This window comes from Motacilla alba, chromosome 4A, assembly GCF_015832195.1.
Source record: "Motacilla alba alba isolate MOTALB_02 chromosome 4A, Motacilla_alba_V1.0_pri, whole genome shotgun sequence".
In the NCBI taxonomy this organism is placed as follows: Eukaryota; Metazoa; Chordata; class Aves; order Passeriformes; family Motacillidae; genus Motacilla; species Motacilla alba.
In genome coordinates, this window is record NC_052045.1 from 14046693 (window position 1) to 14060230 (window position 13538).

Consider the following 13538-nt stretch of genomic DNA (forward strand, 5'->3'; position numbering starts at 1 on the left):
TCTCCTGACACTACTCCAGCTGTTCCTTCAACTGGGGCAGGCTGCCCAGAGAAGATGGGGCTTCCCCATCCCTGGAAGTGTCCGAGGCCAGGTTGGATGGGGCTTGGAGCACTTGGTCTAGAGAAAGGTGTCCCTGCCCATGGCAGGGAGTTTGCAATTAAATTTTAAGTTCCCTTCCAATCCATGCCATTCTGTGATTCTGTGGTAGTTTTGATAAAATGAACTGTTCAATTCTTTCTTTTTAAAGTTCAAATAGCTTAGGTCAAATCTTGATATGTTTAAAGTGTAATAAAGTTAAAGATTCTTGAACTAGAAAATACGTTAGCAGTTTTTCATATAAAGAGATCAAGAACTAGTTGAGTTATACCTTGTCTGAAGAGGCAAAGTCTTAAACTTAGTTATTTATTTTAATGAAATTTTCACTATAACATTTGACATTATAGTTCATTTTCTTGAGCTGTAAGTGGCAGATGTTTTAGTATCATACTAATGAATTTTAAACCAAGTAGGTGTTGGATACATACAGTGGGTGAAGCAGTTGTTCAAAAAGTTGAAGTTCTTAATATTGGAGTATTATGAGATTGAGATTCCTTCACAATGGGTTTTTACTGAGTTTTTTAGCTGGATATTGAAGAGCATTTTGAAAATGAAATTCACTTTACAATCACATTTAAATAAGGGCCACAGAAAAAGAAGGGACTTTCAAACATCTTTAACAGTCATTTAAGAAATAAAAGCAAACGGGTTGAAATGTATAAATTAAAATACTAGAGTTTTTAGTGGGCTTTTTTTTAACGTAAGGTGTTTAAAATATTCTATGTCTGGAGTAACTCTTATGTTTTATATTATTCCATAATGTGAATTTATATTATATATAAAATTTCCATGGGTTCCATGATGTAATCTGAGAAGTATGTTGTGTATGAATTCTCTTAAATTGTATCTGATTAGAATTTAATTTAGTGCCATTAGATTTGGCTTTGAAAAAAACTAGAGTTCCTCATAATTTACTGTAAAATAAGATGGTAATAAATGTTCTTTAATATATTTGTTTATTACAGACTCCAACACTCAAAATGAAGCAGCGTGCAGCTCAAGCACACAAGAGAGTCTCTTTTCTGGATCTTAGTGCAATACAGATGGCAGTAAGTTCTAAGTATTTCTGTCATGCACGATGAAGCATGAAAGGCTACTTGTAGCTCCATATGGGCAATTTGTAGAACTCATAATTAAGAACACTGGATTATTTTAGCAGCACAATGCTGCAATGTCTCCGTATCGTTATAAAAAATCATTACAAAATCATTATAAAAGTTAGATTTTCACAAATGCAGTTAGATAAATGTCTTTCTGCTGTATATGAATTATATGCTCCAGCAGTTGACACCTTCTCATTGCTTCCTGCACTGCATAAGCAATACAGTTGTTAAAAGGCTCTGGATAATGAATGAGGGCTGTAACTCTTCCAAGTTTTGAACTTTAGTAACTTCTGCTTTTCAAGGAGTTTTATAAAAACTGTAAGTTTATCTTTTTCTGTTGCATGTGGTACAGGATGCTAAACAGCTGTCGGGTGACAAAGTGAAGGAGATGGCTGAAGAGATTCAGCAGGAGAAAGAAGAGCTCTCTCATCTGTCAGAGGAGCAGTTGGCTGACCAAGCATTGATTACTTCTAGAGATGAGACAGAAATAATTGAAGAATTGGAACCAGAAGGTAGAATTCATTGTTATTAATAAGTAGCTGTATTTTCTGAAAAAACCTTTCTCTTTCCATTTTCATAAGCATTTCTTAGTAGTAGTGGAAGCTGCCTCATTATGAGAAACTTCATGACATAAATTATATTCTGGCATAGGCTGCAGCTGAAGCTGGGTGGTGGTAAGATGTGTTTTCTTCCCAGATTCTTCCCAATAACTGATTGCAAAAATCTGATATATGACTTAGATTCGTAAAATATTAAAGGAAACCTGGCTTCTATTTTAAATGTCTTCATATTCTCCCTTAGATCTGTGCTGTTCCAAAGACTATTTCAATGAATGTGCTCTCTTTGTCTGCAGGTAACAGCCAACACTGACACCAGAATCCTTTCAGAGAGTTAGAGAGCTAGGATGCTATATCACAAATGTGACACAAAGCTATTAGATTTATTTAAAGATTATAAAAGCCAGGTCAACCTGTTCCAGCTCCAAGCTTAAACTGTTTATTATGGCAATAACCAAGTCCATGATACCAAGTTTAAAATAAAAGCCGAAGCAGAATGCTAAAATTTTATGTTTAGTTGTTGGCAGCTTTTGCATAAGAATTCATTAAAAAGATTGGAAAAACTTGTTAAGTGTTGATTTTGAATACAAGTTGTCTTTATAATTTGCTTCATGGAAAAAAAATGCTCTGCAGTGTTCCAGAAAGTAATGCACCTGCATACAGAACTACTTTTTACTGAAGAAACAAGGTGCATTCTTCTTTTACATATGCATGGTGTTAAAGGAAGTCAGAGGTGCATACTTAGTTCGTTTCAGGACTCACTCTATTAGCCAGTTTGCATCTGGAAAACATTATTATGTTTTTAACAAACCAGAAAAAATACAGATTAGATGACTCTAAATGTCATTGATTCACAGTGTTAATCTTCTTCAAGGAAGAGAAGATTTACCTGGCACTTACTCTTTTTATATTAGAAAAAGAAATTTATTGCTGTCAGATTTCTTATTAAGTCTTAGGTGGTCTAAAATATAGCGGGTGTTACCTGCATTTTTCTTTTTTCTTTTTTAAGATCAAGAAGATCATCAAGAGGATGATGCTGTTGAATCAATAAAAACTGATAGTGATGACTGTATTATTTCAAGTCCAGTATCCACAAATATTAAACAGCTGAGTCAGAGCATACATGGCAATTATTTGGTAAGACTAAGAAAAATATTTGAAGCCTAATGTCCTCTAAGAGTAGCTTTGCTGTATCTAACATCAGTTTTGAATGAAGCTGTGCACATACAGTATCTAATCTCTTGACTTATTCTTAAAACCAGCAATTCAGGACTAGGAGTCATATATACAAAATAGCACAGCATGATATAAATTTGGAAAACTTATTTGAACAGTATTTCAATCGGATAGTTCTCAAAATAAAGATTCACACTTTTAGATCTAACATTGACTGAACAATCTCAGCCATAAAACTAGTACTTAAAATTAACAGGTTTAAATGTTCTGCAGTGTGATATCCTAGAGGTAGGTTGTTTTTTTTTAAGGGCTTGTTTCGAGGCTATGTGGTATCTTACAAAGTAACTAGTAACAAGAAATATGTATAAGAAATACTGCTGCTTCTTTTTAAGCTGTAGCAAGTACATCTTTAAGAAGCTACATGTCTCCTACTACAGTAGATTTGTAGGAACGCTGTCGCTTATATGTTCTTCAGAAACATACAGAAGGTACTTTTGAAGATTGCATTATTTATAAGTAAAATGTAAAAAATTTCTCCTGTAATTTTGAGAACTAAAATGAATACTAGTAATCACTATTAAGTCAAACCATAATACAGTTGCTCTGTACCTTTCTAGTCATCCTGTATTTTATTTTATCAAAATAATTTAAGAACAATTCTGAGAGGATTTTGTATGTGGATTAATTTCAGGGTGATAAATTTCTACGTTCCTCCATTGATCTGTTTTTCAGTAACAATGTGCATGTTTGTGAACAGCAGATAAAACCAGTAAAAGCTACACACTACTAAGGCAACGTGTGATAAAAGTCGAATTTTAAAAATACGCATTACTTTGCTTGAATTTTTGGGTTGATTATTGAACACAGCATGTCAAAATTGCTGTTGAATTCCTTTTTGTTTGGTTAAGATCAGAAATCACTGCCTTTTATCTTTCGAGATAATTATCCTGCTGATACTCAAATACTGTAAATAAGTTTTGTGATTTCTGGAGATCATTGTGCTAATTATCCTAGAAATATTCATCGTATGCCACACTATGTAAGTAATTTAAGATCATACCAGGGTTGTTTGTGTGTTGCAAATTAGACAGTTCATAGTTATTTCTTAGATATATTGATCATAAGACATATCTAACAGATTTTCCAGTATCAAGCTATACCAGTTGCTTCTTTATTTTTTCCTCTTGTCTATGACGTGTGACTGATTATAAAATACTTCACTTTTTTTAAATTTCAGTCATAAATTTGAATGTGAAAAGCATATTTAAGTCAAAGACCATCACTTTAATGCCATTCAGTAGCCATTTAACTTACTAGATTTTAGGAAAAAAAATTGCTAAAGCCATGAACCTTTATTAGTAGAGACAGAATGGTGTGGAATTTTTTCCGTCATCCTGGTAGAATTTCCATGAACCTGCTGAACAGTGGAAGAACCTTATTGAAATATTGATCCAGATTTGGACTTTTTGTTAAAGTGTCACAGGATACATAATAAAAAGAAAAGTCTTTTGAAAGGAGGGAGTAAAATTACATAATCAAATACTGAAAGGACTTGACAGCAATGGAAATTATTCTGTATGGTGGATATTTTTACAATAGGATTTTGATTAATTTTATAATTTTCTCAGCAAAACGTGAGCTGTCTCCATATTAAATAAGAACATTAACTTGGAATTGTGACTGAATATTGAAAGCTAATACTTTGAATGTGATTTAGTACTTCAAGTGATTTAAGTTCAGAAATGAAAATTGTCAAAATATTTCCATATAGAAGAAATATTTTAATAAAGTTATAAAAAGCAAGTAATATATTGAAAAGAAGTAAGTTTTTAAAAAATTCAACGTTTCTGTATCCAGTGTGTTCTATCTGCTCTTTGAAGAATATCATCATTGAATGCTCACCTACATATTCCAGTTTTGAAACCATTGTGGCTTTGCTTTCTTCCCAGAGTAATGTCAGGAAATATTTGTGACCCTTTCTCTTGAGTCCGACATGCCCACCTAAATAAAACTTACTAAAATTTATCTGTATGTAAATATTCCAGACTTTGCAGAACAATATGAAACCATTTCATATAAGAACAGAAGAATGTCATTTCAGTTAAAGATAATAAGAAAAGGCTACAGTGAAGAACAATTGGGATATTACTAAAATTAACTTTGTAAGGTGTGTTTGACTTAACTAGGAAGGTTCACTATATGAAGTTGAATTCTTTACAAATACATTATTACATCACATACCTAACAATTCTGTGATTTGATGGCTTTTAATTGAACTGTTTCTAGTATAGTCTGCAGTAGGTACTAACAATTCTCTTTTATTTGGAAAACTTCAGTACCTTGTATTACTGACAGTATTTTAAGCAGTTACAGGATCTCTTTGCTGTGTAGGTAAAAATGACAGCTGGAATTTGTGATTTAGATAGCATTTTTACCTAAAGACAACCAGCAGGTAATAACTATGACTATTACAAAAATGTTTTCAACATTGAATGGAAATCAGTATCTCCTGCAATAACAGTCTTATCTACAAACCCTGGAGCTTTAGATTCTCATTCTGTATATGTCTGTCAACCGGTATTAATCATATAAAAAGCTGATTATTTTATATATATATATATATATATGTGTGTGTGTGTGTGTGTGTGTATGTTTGTTTTGTGCTAACACTTAAAGAAACAAAAAATCATTTGTATTATGTTTGTATTTTGGTTTTAAATAGGAAGTTGAAAAAATCCAGATTAAAATTACATCACTTGGTCTTACTGAGTCACGAATTACAGCAGATGAAACAATACAGCAGCTGTTTGTAGAATGCAGATTAAACAATTTCCTTGCAGAGGAGACCCCACTGTCACTTCCAAAACCACCTGGTGGTCAGAGGATTCACTATAACTATAGCACTGGTAAGTCTGATGTATTTCTGAGCAGGCTGGTTCTTCTCTTAAATTCTGTCTTATGAAAACACCTGCAATAAAGCCTACTTTCTGTATATTATAGTTGCATTTCTCTATGTGCCGACTCCATTTGCCTGTTTTCCAGATATTTTGGGAAATACTAAAAGTGATTTTTAAGAAATGAGGTAAGTATGCAATTATCTAGTACACAATGAAATGCCAAAGGAGGCTGGTGTATAAAATGGTAACATCACAACATATTTAAATATGCTGGTAGTGCAGAAATTTCAAAATTAGATTATACATAATGAAAATCTCTATATTCTTTTTAGAGGAGCATGATGATCTAATTTTTCTATCAGTACATGATGATACATCTTAGCAAAAGAAAAACATTCTAACCTGTACATCTAAAACTTAGTTGAAAAGAGAGAATATGTAATTGGACTTTGTCACTACTTGCAAATACTCAGTGTTCCTTTAATGACAACTTTTTAATAGGGGAACTAATTCTTCCTTGTTTCACACTAATACATTGCCAATATTTTATGTTTATGTTTACTTATATACTTATATTTATATTTACACTACTAAAACATACAGAGAACTATTGTAATAATTTATAATTCTCTTGTTAATTATTTCCCCAGCTATGTCATCATATTTCAATTACCTTCTTCTTCCTGGTAAAATTTTCTTTCATTTAAGATTCAGCCTGAGTGCTTCAGTCTTGGACTTGTAGCTGAGAGTATTCTGGAGTGGGTGAATCAGGGTTAGGGTTGGGGTTATTGCTATTTGACAAACCCTTAATACAGACATTTAAATTAAGCATTCTTTTAAAAATAATTACGTAAAAGTGGCTTTGCAGAAATGGTGTCTTAGTCAGACCTTGAAAATTGCTGCCATCTACAAACCTGATTTTAGAATGCAGCTCCCCAAATAATTCACTCATTTAGATCCTCCTCTTACTCATAGACTATCGGATTGTTCCGTGTGTAGCTGGAGACTGAAATGAATCAGAAATGTCACATCAACCACTGGCATTCCACACTTGAGAGGAAATACAGATGACTGATTTTCTCCAGGCCATTGGTCTGAAGATTTCTTGTATTGAAATAGTGTGGCAGGAAAGGAGGATTGAATTACTGAGGCTGTCAAAAAGGAGAAGCACTTTGCCATACATTCTCATTATCTCTAGCTTCCTTAGTGGAAGAAAATAGAGTAAATAACTTCAAATACAAAGCAGTAAAGACCCTTTTAAAATCATGGCTTTTAAAATCATGGCTGCTATTGCTGTTAATAGAAAGTGGCAGCTCTGTGGCATGCTTGGATGCTGCTTTTGTATCTTTTTTGACAATGTTCATATAAACCTGCCAGTGACACACCATTAGATCACAATTCTCACATTTGATTCTAATGTTGTTTTTCCTTAGAAAAGAAAATGAAATAAACGCTTATTTTATTTTGTTCTTTTCTTCGTGTTCTTTCTCTAATAGGTGAAAAACAATTGATAACCAGTTATATTAATTTATTTTCTTTGCAGTGATAAATGTGGATAAGGAAAATAATCATGCAGAAAGAGAGTATCTCAAGTCAATTCTTCTAAAGCCAGATCTACCTGCTAACAGGTACAGATTAATACTAAAAACCTCTACTATAGGTCTTTGTAAAAAATGCTCATGGTTTGTCTTTTTGTTTGTCTTTACTGACAAGGTAACTCTAAGTAGTTAATACATAACTAACAAGGAAAAAATAATTGTTTCAGCTAGGAATGATGCCTGCATTGTGGTCTGGCTGCTGCTAGTCTTATTTCTTCTCCGAGTAGGTGCATATGGAATGGAATACTACAAACTCATCTAATGCTTTTTTAGTGTTGTGGTTTAATTTTGGGAGGGTTGTTTGTTTTGTTGGGGTTTTTTTTAAACAACTTTGTTTTACAAAACAGAGTTTCTAGAGTCTATCATCAGTAGTCTATCAGTAGTGAATTTGAAAAGCACATATCTGTGCAATGGTAGAGCAGTACATTTGTTGCTTTCTGAATTCAGAATACTAAAAGAAGTCTTAAGAACTGCAGGAAGTGATCCTTGGCCCCAGAATTTAAAGGGGAAAAAAGTATATGTGTATGTATATGGATATAGCAGACATCTATTATATGAATACATACGAGAGACTAGAAATTAGACTTGGTCAATTTTATAGTAATAAAATTCTTACTCATTTTTGTTTCCTTGAGGTAGCCATGTACATTACTTGGAGAGAATGAATGACATACTTTGATTCTGTTTCTTCTTGAATGTCAATATTCATAAAAATGGAACAACTATTAGTTTAAAGATCCATTCAATTTTCAGAAGACAAGGATACCCGCTGATTGCATTTGAAGTGTCAGAGCCATTTGTAAATTTTACTCACAAATCACTGATTCACTCTGAGAAAGAGAGAGATCTCTCTTCATTATATATCCTTTATTTGGCATCTACATCAGGAACGTTGCTAAACATATTCAACTAAAGCATGTTTTACTGAGATTTAACAATAATGAGCATAAAATACTCCTTTTTATTTCCCTGAGATATAATTTAGTTGCAAACGAAATTTCCCTGTCCAACCATCAGGACTACTGTGGCAGCTACACTTCACCACCGGATCTGGGACTGAGGTCCCTTGGCAGCAGCTCCCTCCACACTGTCCCAGTCAGACCAGCTGCCTTCACCAACTCCGGTGCAGGTGTCCAGACACTGAGTCTTAGAGGTCCCAATCCTGAAAATAACTTTTTGGTGCAGTAATTAAATAAGACAATAACAGTTTGAGTTGGAGCCTCAGAAGAAGGACCCTGAACAAAGGAACCCCCTGGGCTTTCGTACCCTCCCAGGACAGTCTGGGGGTCATCAGCTCCTGCCATTCCCAAAGTGTCCCTCCCCTGGCAGGGCCATGGGTCCCTGGGCCTGTACTGTGCTAAGGGATAGCAGCTGCACAGCCTCTTGCCTTGGCTGGGCTCCTCCAGGGCTCAGCCTGCAGCTGCTCCTGAGCCACCTGCACTGCACTGATTCCTCAACACCGTGAAACAGCAGCTGGTCTGTGGGCTACAAGTTCCCCTATAAATACTTCGATAACTATACTAAATATTTTACAAACCTGAGGTAAAAACAAGGTAAAATAACAGCAGTGAGCTTCTTCTCAGAACAGAAGCGTTCATCTCTTACATGTGCCATCATGTCACTGCTGTCCCCTGTGTTACTAAGTGGGCTGTTTCCTGCAGTTATCAGAATGTCTGGTTTGGCTTGTGCTGAAATTTCAGTTCTGTATTGAATAAATAGGAAGGCAGAAGTTCATCAGTAGTCCAGTTTCCCATTTTTTTGTAGCAAGAGGACCACCAAGGAACAAAATTTATGGAAATATTCTGCCCATAACACCAAGGGAGTTTATGCATTTTAAACTTGTAAAATAGTGTTTTTTTTCTTGTTTTTTCTTTTTTTCATTATTTGTAATTTGATTTTTGACCCTTTTTGAAAGCAAAATATCTTTTTTTTTTCTGTGCGTGTGTGTTTAGCCTAAAATTTACAGTGGTCAGTGATCCTCCAGAAGATGAGCAGGATCTTGAATGTGAGGATATTGGGTTTGCTTATGTCAGTTTGAAAGAGATATTCCAGAAGCAAAGAGATATCATTGAGCAAGATATTGATGGTAAGTTTTAAAGATCGCTTTCTTGTAAACTTCTGTAGCCTACAATCCATTGAATTTCTACTTTGCTTTGCAGGCATTAATGTGCAAGTAATTGTTTCAATAAAAAATTCTTTAATACTAACTAATAACTTCCATATTTGTTTGCAAAAAGTATCTATTAGTATTATTCCCTAAAGTTTTTTTAAAAAACCCCAAACCAAACACCATTCTCACCTCATAGAAATTAGTTTATAAAAGCTAAGAATTTTCAGGCTATGTCCACTGCTATAATTCTGTCTTTTCTACAACATACTTCATTGTGGTAGGACAATAAATATGTATTTTGTATAAAAATTTGGTTTGTATTAAAATTTTCATCAGCAATTTGGTATTACTAACGTCTGAATATTATTTGAAATTACATTATAGCCCTGAGTACCTCAAGTCTGTTTCCCCCATATGAAACATGTATGAGACAATGGGAAATACTGGTGGTTTTCATTAGGAATCAGTTTTAGTGAGCACCCCTCTGTAACAGACTGACCAAACTCATTGTACTCATTAGAGTAAGGTGATTAGGAAGTGTGGAATCTTCCGTTCCCTAAGGTCATAGGATGCATTTTTATAACGTTGATAAGAAGACTCAAGAAGGCTTTTTGGTCCTTTTGTCAGCTATGGGGACAGTATTCTCCTTGCTCAGTGTCCTGTTCCCCACAGCAGCAGAGACATGGTTACCAATGGTGCACTTTTCTCTTTACTTTTTCCTCTCAATCCTCTTTTCCCCTTGGGGTGAAGCTCAGTGAAGAAGCTGAAAGCTCCTCTGTTATAAAAGTCACTCTCCTTTCCCAGCAAGTGAACTAGATCAATGACTGGTTGCAGAGCACCCCTGTTCACAAGGTGCCTTTTGCAGTAGCAGGAGTTCTGGTGAGCCCCAGCAGAATGCCAGGCAAATGTAGCTTTACTGCTTCTACTGTTGTGTCTGATTCCTGTACGTGAGCAATGGGGAGCTGAGTGATGAGGGAAGGAAACAGGCTTTCCTGTCCATTCCCATTACCATGTGTGATTTGCATCCACGCATTCGTTGCCAAAATACTCAAATTTACAGGAACGTGGTAAGGAAAAAATCTAAGAATCATCAAATTTCCATACCTTGGAAGAATAATATACAGATTGGATGCATTTCCTGCTGTGGCTGAGGAACTTAACCTTTTCTCCACCGATAATTTTTCTCCAACTACAAAAGCTCCTCCAAAAATGTATTGTGTAATCTTTCACTGGAAGATTGATTTTTGTTCTGGAATTTATGACCATACCTCCCACTGTCATAATTCCTATTTGGTAAGATTGATTAGGTAGGTAAACATAATTCTTGAAAGTCACTTTTCACAAAACTCTTAAAATTCCTAATCATCATCTGAGAGAATTATGAGGACCAGAAGGACTGAGTTTTATTACTAGTTACTGTAAGCTAGTGATTACCATGTAATGACAACTGCTGCAATATTGTGAGGAGCATTTCTTCCCCTAATCATCAGACTAATTTAAACTGATTTTTACTTTATGTTAATTATATGTATGAAAATTATAATAAAAGCTAGAAATACTTTTATTCTTTTTCTCTTCTGCATTTCTCCCCTTTCCTGCCTATGCAGTTTTTTGGGGATTTTCATTGCATCCATAACATATAAAATTTTATATTTTCTGAAAATTAAGATGTTTCAGAGAATTTAATTTTATGTTAAAATATGTCAGATCGTGGCAAAAAAATATATATTTTCTTAGATGAAGTAATTGTAAAAGGATCAATTCTTCAGATCTGAACACAGATGTCAGTTAAATGTAAGGGGACAATAAACAGAATTGCTGAGTGATGTTGTACACGTTCTCTGAGTTGGATATTGGTTTAAGGAAAAATAATAAACATAGACACAGGGAAATTCATAGGACACTACTGCATGAAGATAAAGTCATTCTTAAGTTAGATACCAAACTTTCTTTATTCTTTTTGAGGATTGCAGACATATATCTTCCTCATATTTTGTTCTTTTCATTGCTGATTGTGTCAAAGTGGTTTATGTGAAATTTGAAGCAATTAAGTGAATGGCTAAGCAAGAAGATGGATGAAAAATATTGTAGTCAAAACATCTAACAGTATGTCTCAGAGATAACAGGACAGTATAAAAAGTGAGAAAATGGAATTAGTGTTATCTTCTGATATAATTCATTATCCTGCTCTTCTTTTAAGTAAAAAGGATACAGTCTCCTGAAGTCTGCTCTTGAAGTTGACAGTTCACTGAGTGATTTGTTGAGGCTAATTTGGACCCATCCATCATAAACAGTGTAGAAAAATTAATTAGTGTATTTTTACTTAAAACTATTCCTATGTATGCAGATATATGTTTAATAGAATTTGGAAAATTATTTACATCTTGTGAAAAATAATTCTTTTATATAGACAATTATTATATCAATAGCTTCCTTTCTAAATTAATTTCAACATGAATACATTTATTGATGTATATTCTAGTTCAGGAGTGGTTAATTTCCAGTAGCCTGAGGACCTGAACTGTAAGATTGTTTATTTATTTCTCCCTTTTAGCATATGCTATCTGTCCAAACACTAAAGAAAACTATCAAAACAAAAGTGAAATCATAAGCTGAATAGCTAATGCTGTTTTCTGATGTTTCCTTTCTAGTTTTCGATTCACAAGATGCCAGTGCAGTAATTGGAAAGCTCACAGTGACTGTGGAAGCCCTCAACGCACTGCGTTCAGTCCACGAGGAATGCAAACATGATTAGGAGGCAGGAAAGGGACATTTGCCTCTTGAAGTTCTTGCTCCCAGTGTAAAGACACACTTGATGGTTCATCAGAAATCAGATCTTTATCATTCTCACAGTATACTTAATGTAAAATGTATATTAAAAAGATGCTTGATGTCCAGGTATAAAGTTCTGTACACTTTTCAGTCTGTTATCTTTTTTTTAAGGTCCGTGCTGAATCATACTTCAGGCTCTCGACACTTGATTGTGTAAGAGTCTAACTTAGTTCCAGCCAAGTTTGGTTTCAAATGCAAGCTTGCTTGTAAATGATCAGATGCCAGTTGAGGGTATTTTGTCTAAGGAAATAAGTGATGGTGAAGCTCCAAACAGAAATGCCTGTAGATTGTTACAGGAGTAGTTCAGTCACAGGACTGTGTCAGAATACAATCATTCCTGTTGGAAGTGTCCGCAGTAGTTTTAGGCCGGTCACTGCAGGATTAGGTATTGTGTTAGGCCGTGTTGCTCAGGCTGCATCCAGCCTGGTCTGAAAACTTCCAAGGACAGGCACTGCTTAACTGCCCTCTGCACAGCCTGTTCCAATGCCTGACTGTTCTCATAGTGAAAAAAGGAGATGCATTTCTACATTCCTTCAATCCAAATTGAAGCCAAAGCTAGATCTAAGCACGCAGAGCAGCTTTTGCACCCGATGCACCATCTAATAATTTAATTTGTTGGGTTTTTTTAATTCTAGGGATGCCATGTTCATCATTTGTTTCAGCCATTTAACATTTTGCACAGAAATCAAAACAACAAAGCATTTTAGTGTTGATTTTCATGCTTTGCAATATTCCATCACATTTTTATCCAGTTTTGTGAAGCAGTTGACAAAACATAGCTGTTATTGTTATCAAAGTGGTTTGCTCAGGCAATGTTTCTGTAGATTTCAGTGGTAAATATTTTGTTATGGTTTATTCCTGGGTTCAGAGTTTTTTTATATTAGGCTTAGATTATTTTAAGAGTAAGGACAGCTGCAACAGTGCAAGACAGGTCTTCCACACAATTAGCAATTATTTGTTTCACATTTTTGTGGAACTGTCATTCTTGTTAAATGCAGAATTATTTCCGTATGTATTGAAGTCACAAGAACTGAACCATTTTTGAAAAAATGTTGCAAAAATGTGGTCCTTCTACTGCTACAAAAAATAATCACTAAAATAAACTCTCTTTTGCTTGTTACCAGTGGTTATTCTGATTACCTACTTATAAGTATAAATAGCTACACAAG

At 34.4% G+C, this 13538-nt stretch overlaps 1 protein-coding gene across 2 annotated transcripts in view; it reads left to right on the top strand.

Moving 5' to 3' along the window:
• RPGRIP1L (RPGRIP1 like) overlaps positions 1-13489 on the top strand; it is a 38087-nt gene extending 24598 nt beyond the window's left edge. Inside the window, exons 17-23 of one of the 2 annotated variants that reach the window (XM_038164639.1) lie at positions 1062-1145; positions 1552-1711; positions 2766-2893; positions 5655-5838; positions 7373-7457; positions 9380-9513; positions 12189-13489. In XM_038164639.1, coding sequence (XP_038020567.1) covers positions 1062-1145; positions 1552-1711; positions 2766-2893; positions 5655-5838; positions 7373-7457; positions 9380-9513; positions 12189-12292 — 879 coding nt within the window. In that variant the 3' untranslated portion in view covers positions 12293-13489. Of the gene's footprint in view, positions 1-1061; positions 1146-1551; positions 1712-2765; positions 2894-5654; positions 5839-7372; positions 7458-9379; positions 9514-12188 lie in introns of those variants that run through there. The other variant, XR_005259895.1, reaches the window with a different exon arrangement.
• Positions 13490-13538: the final 49 nt, after the last annotated feature.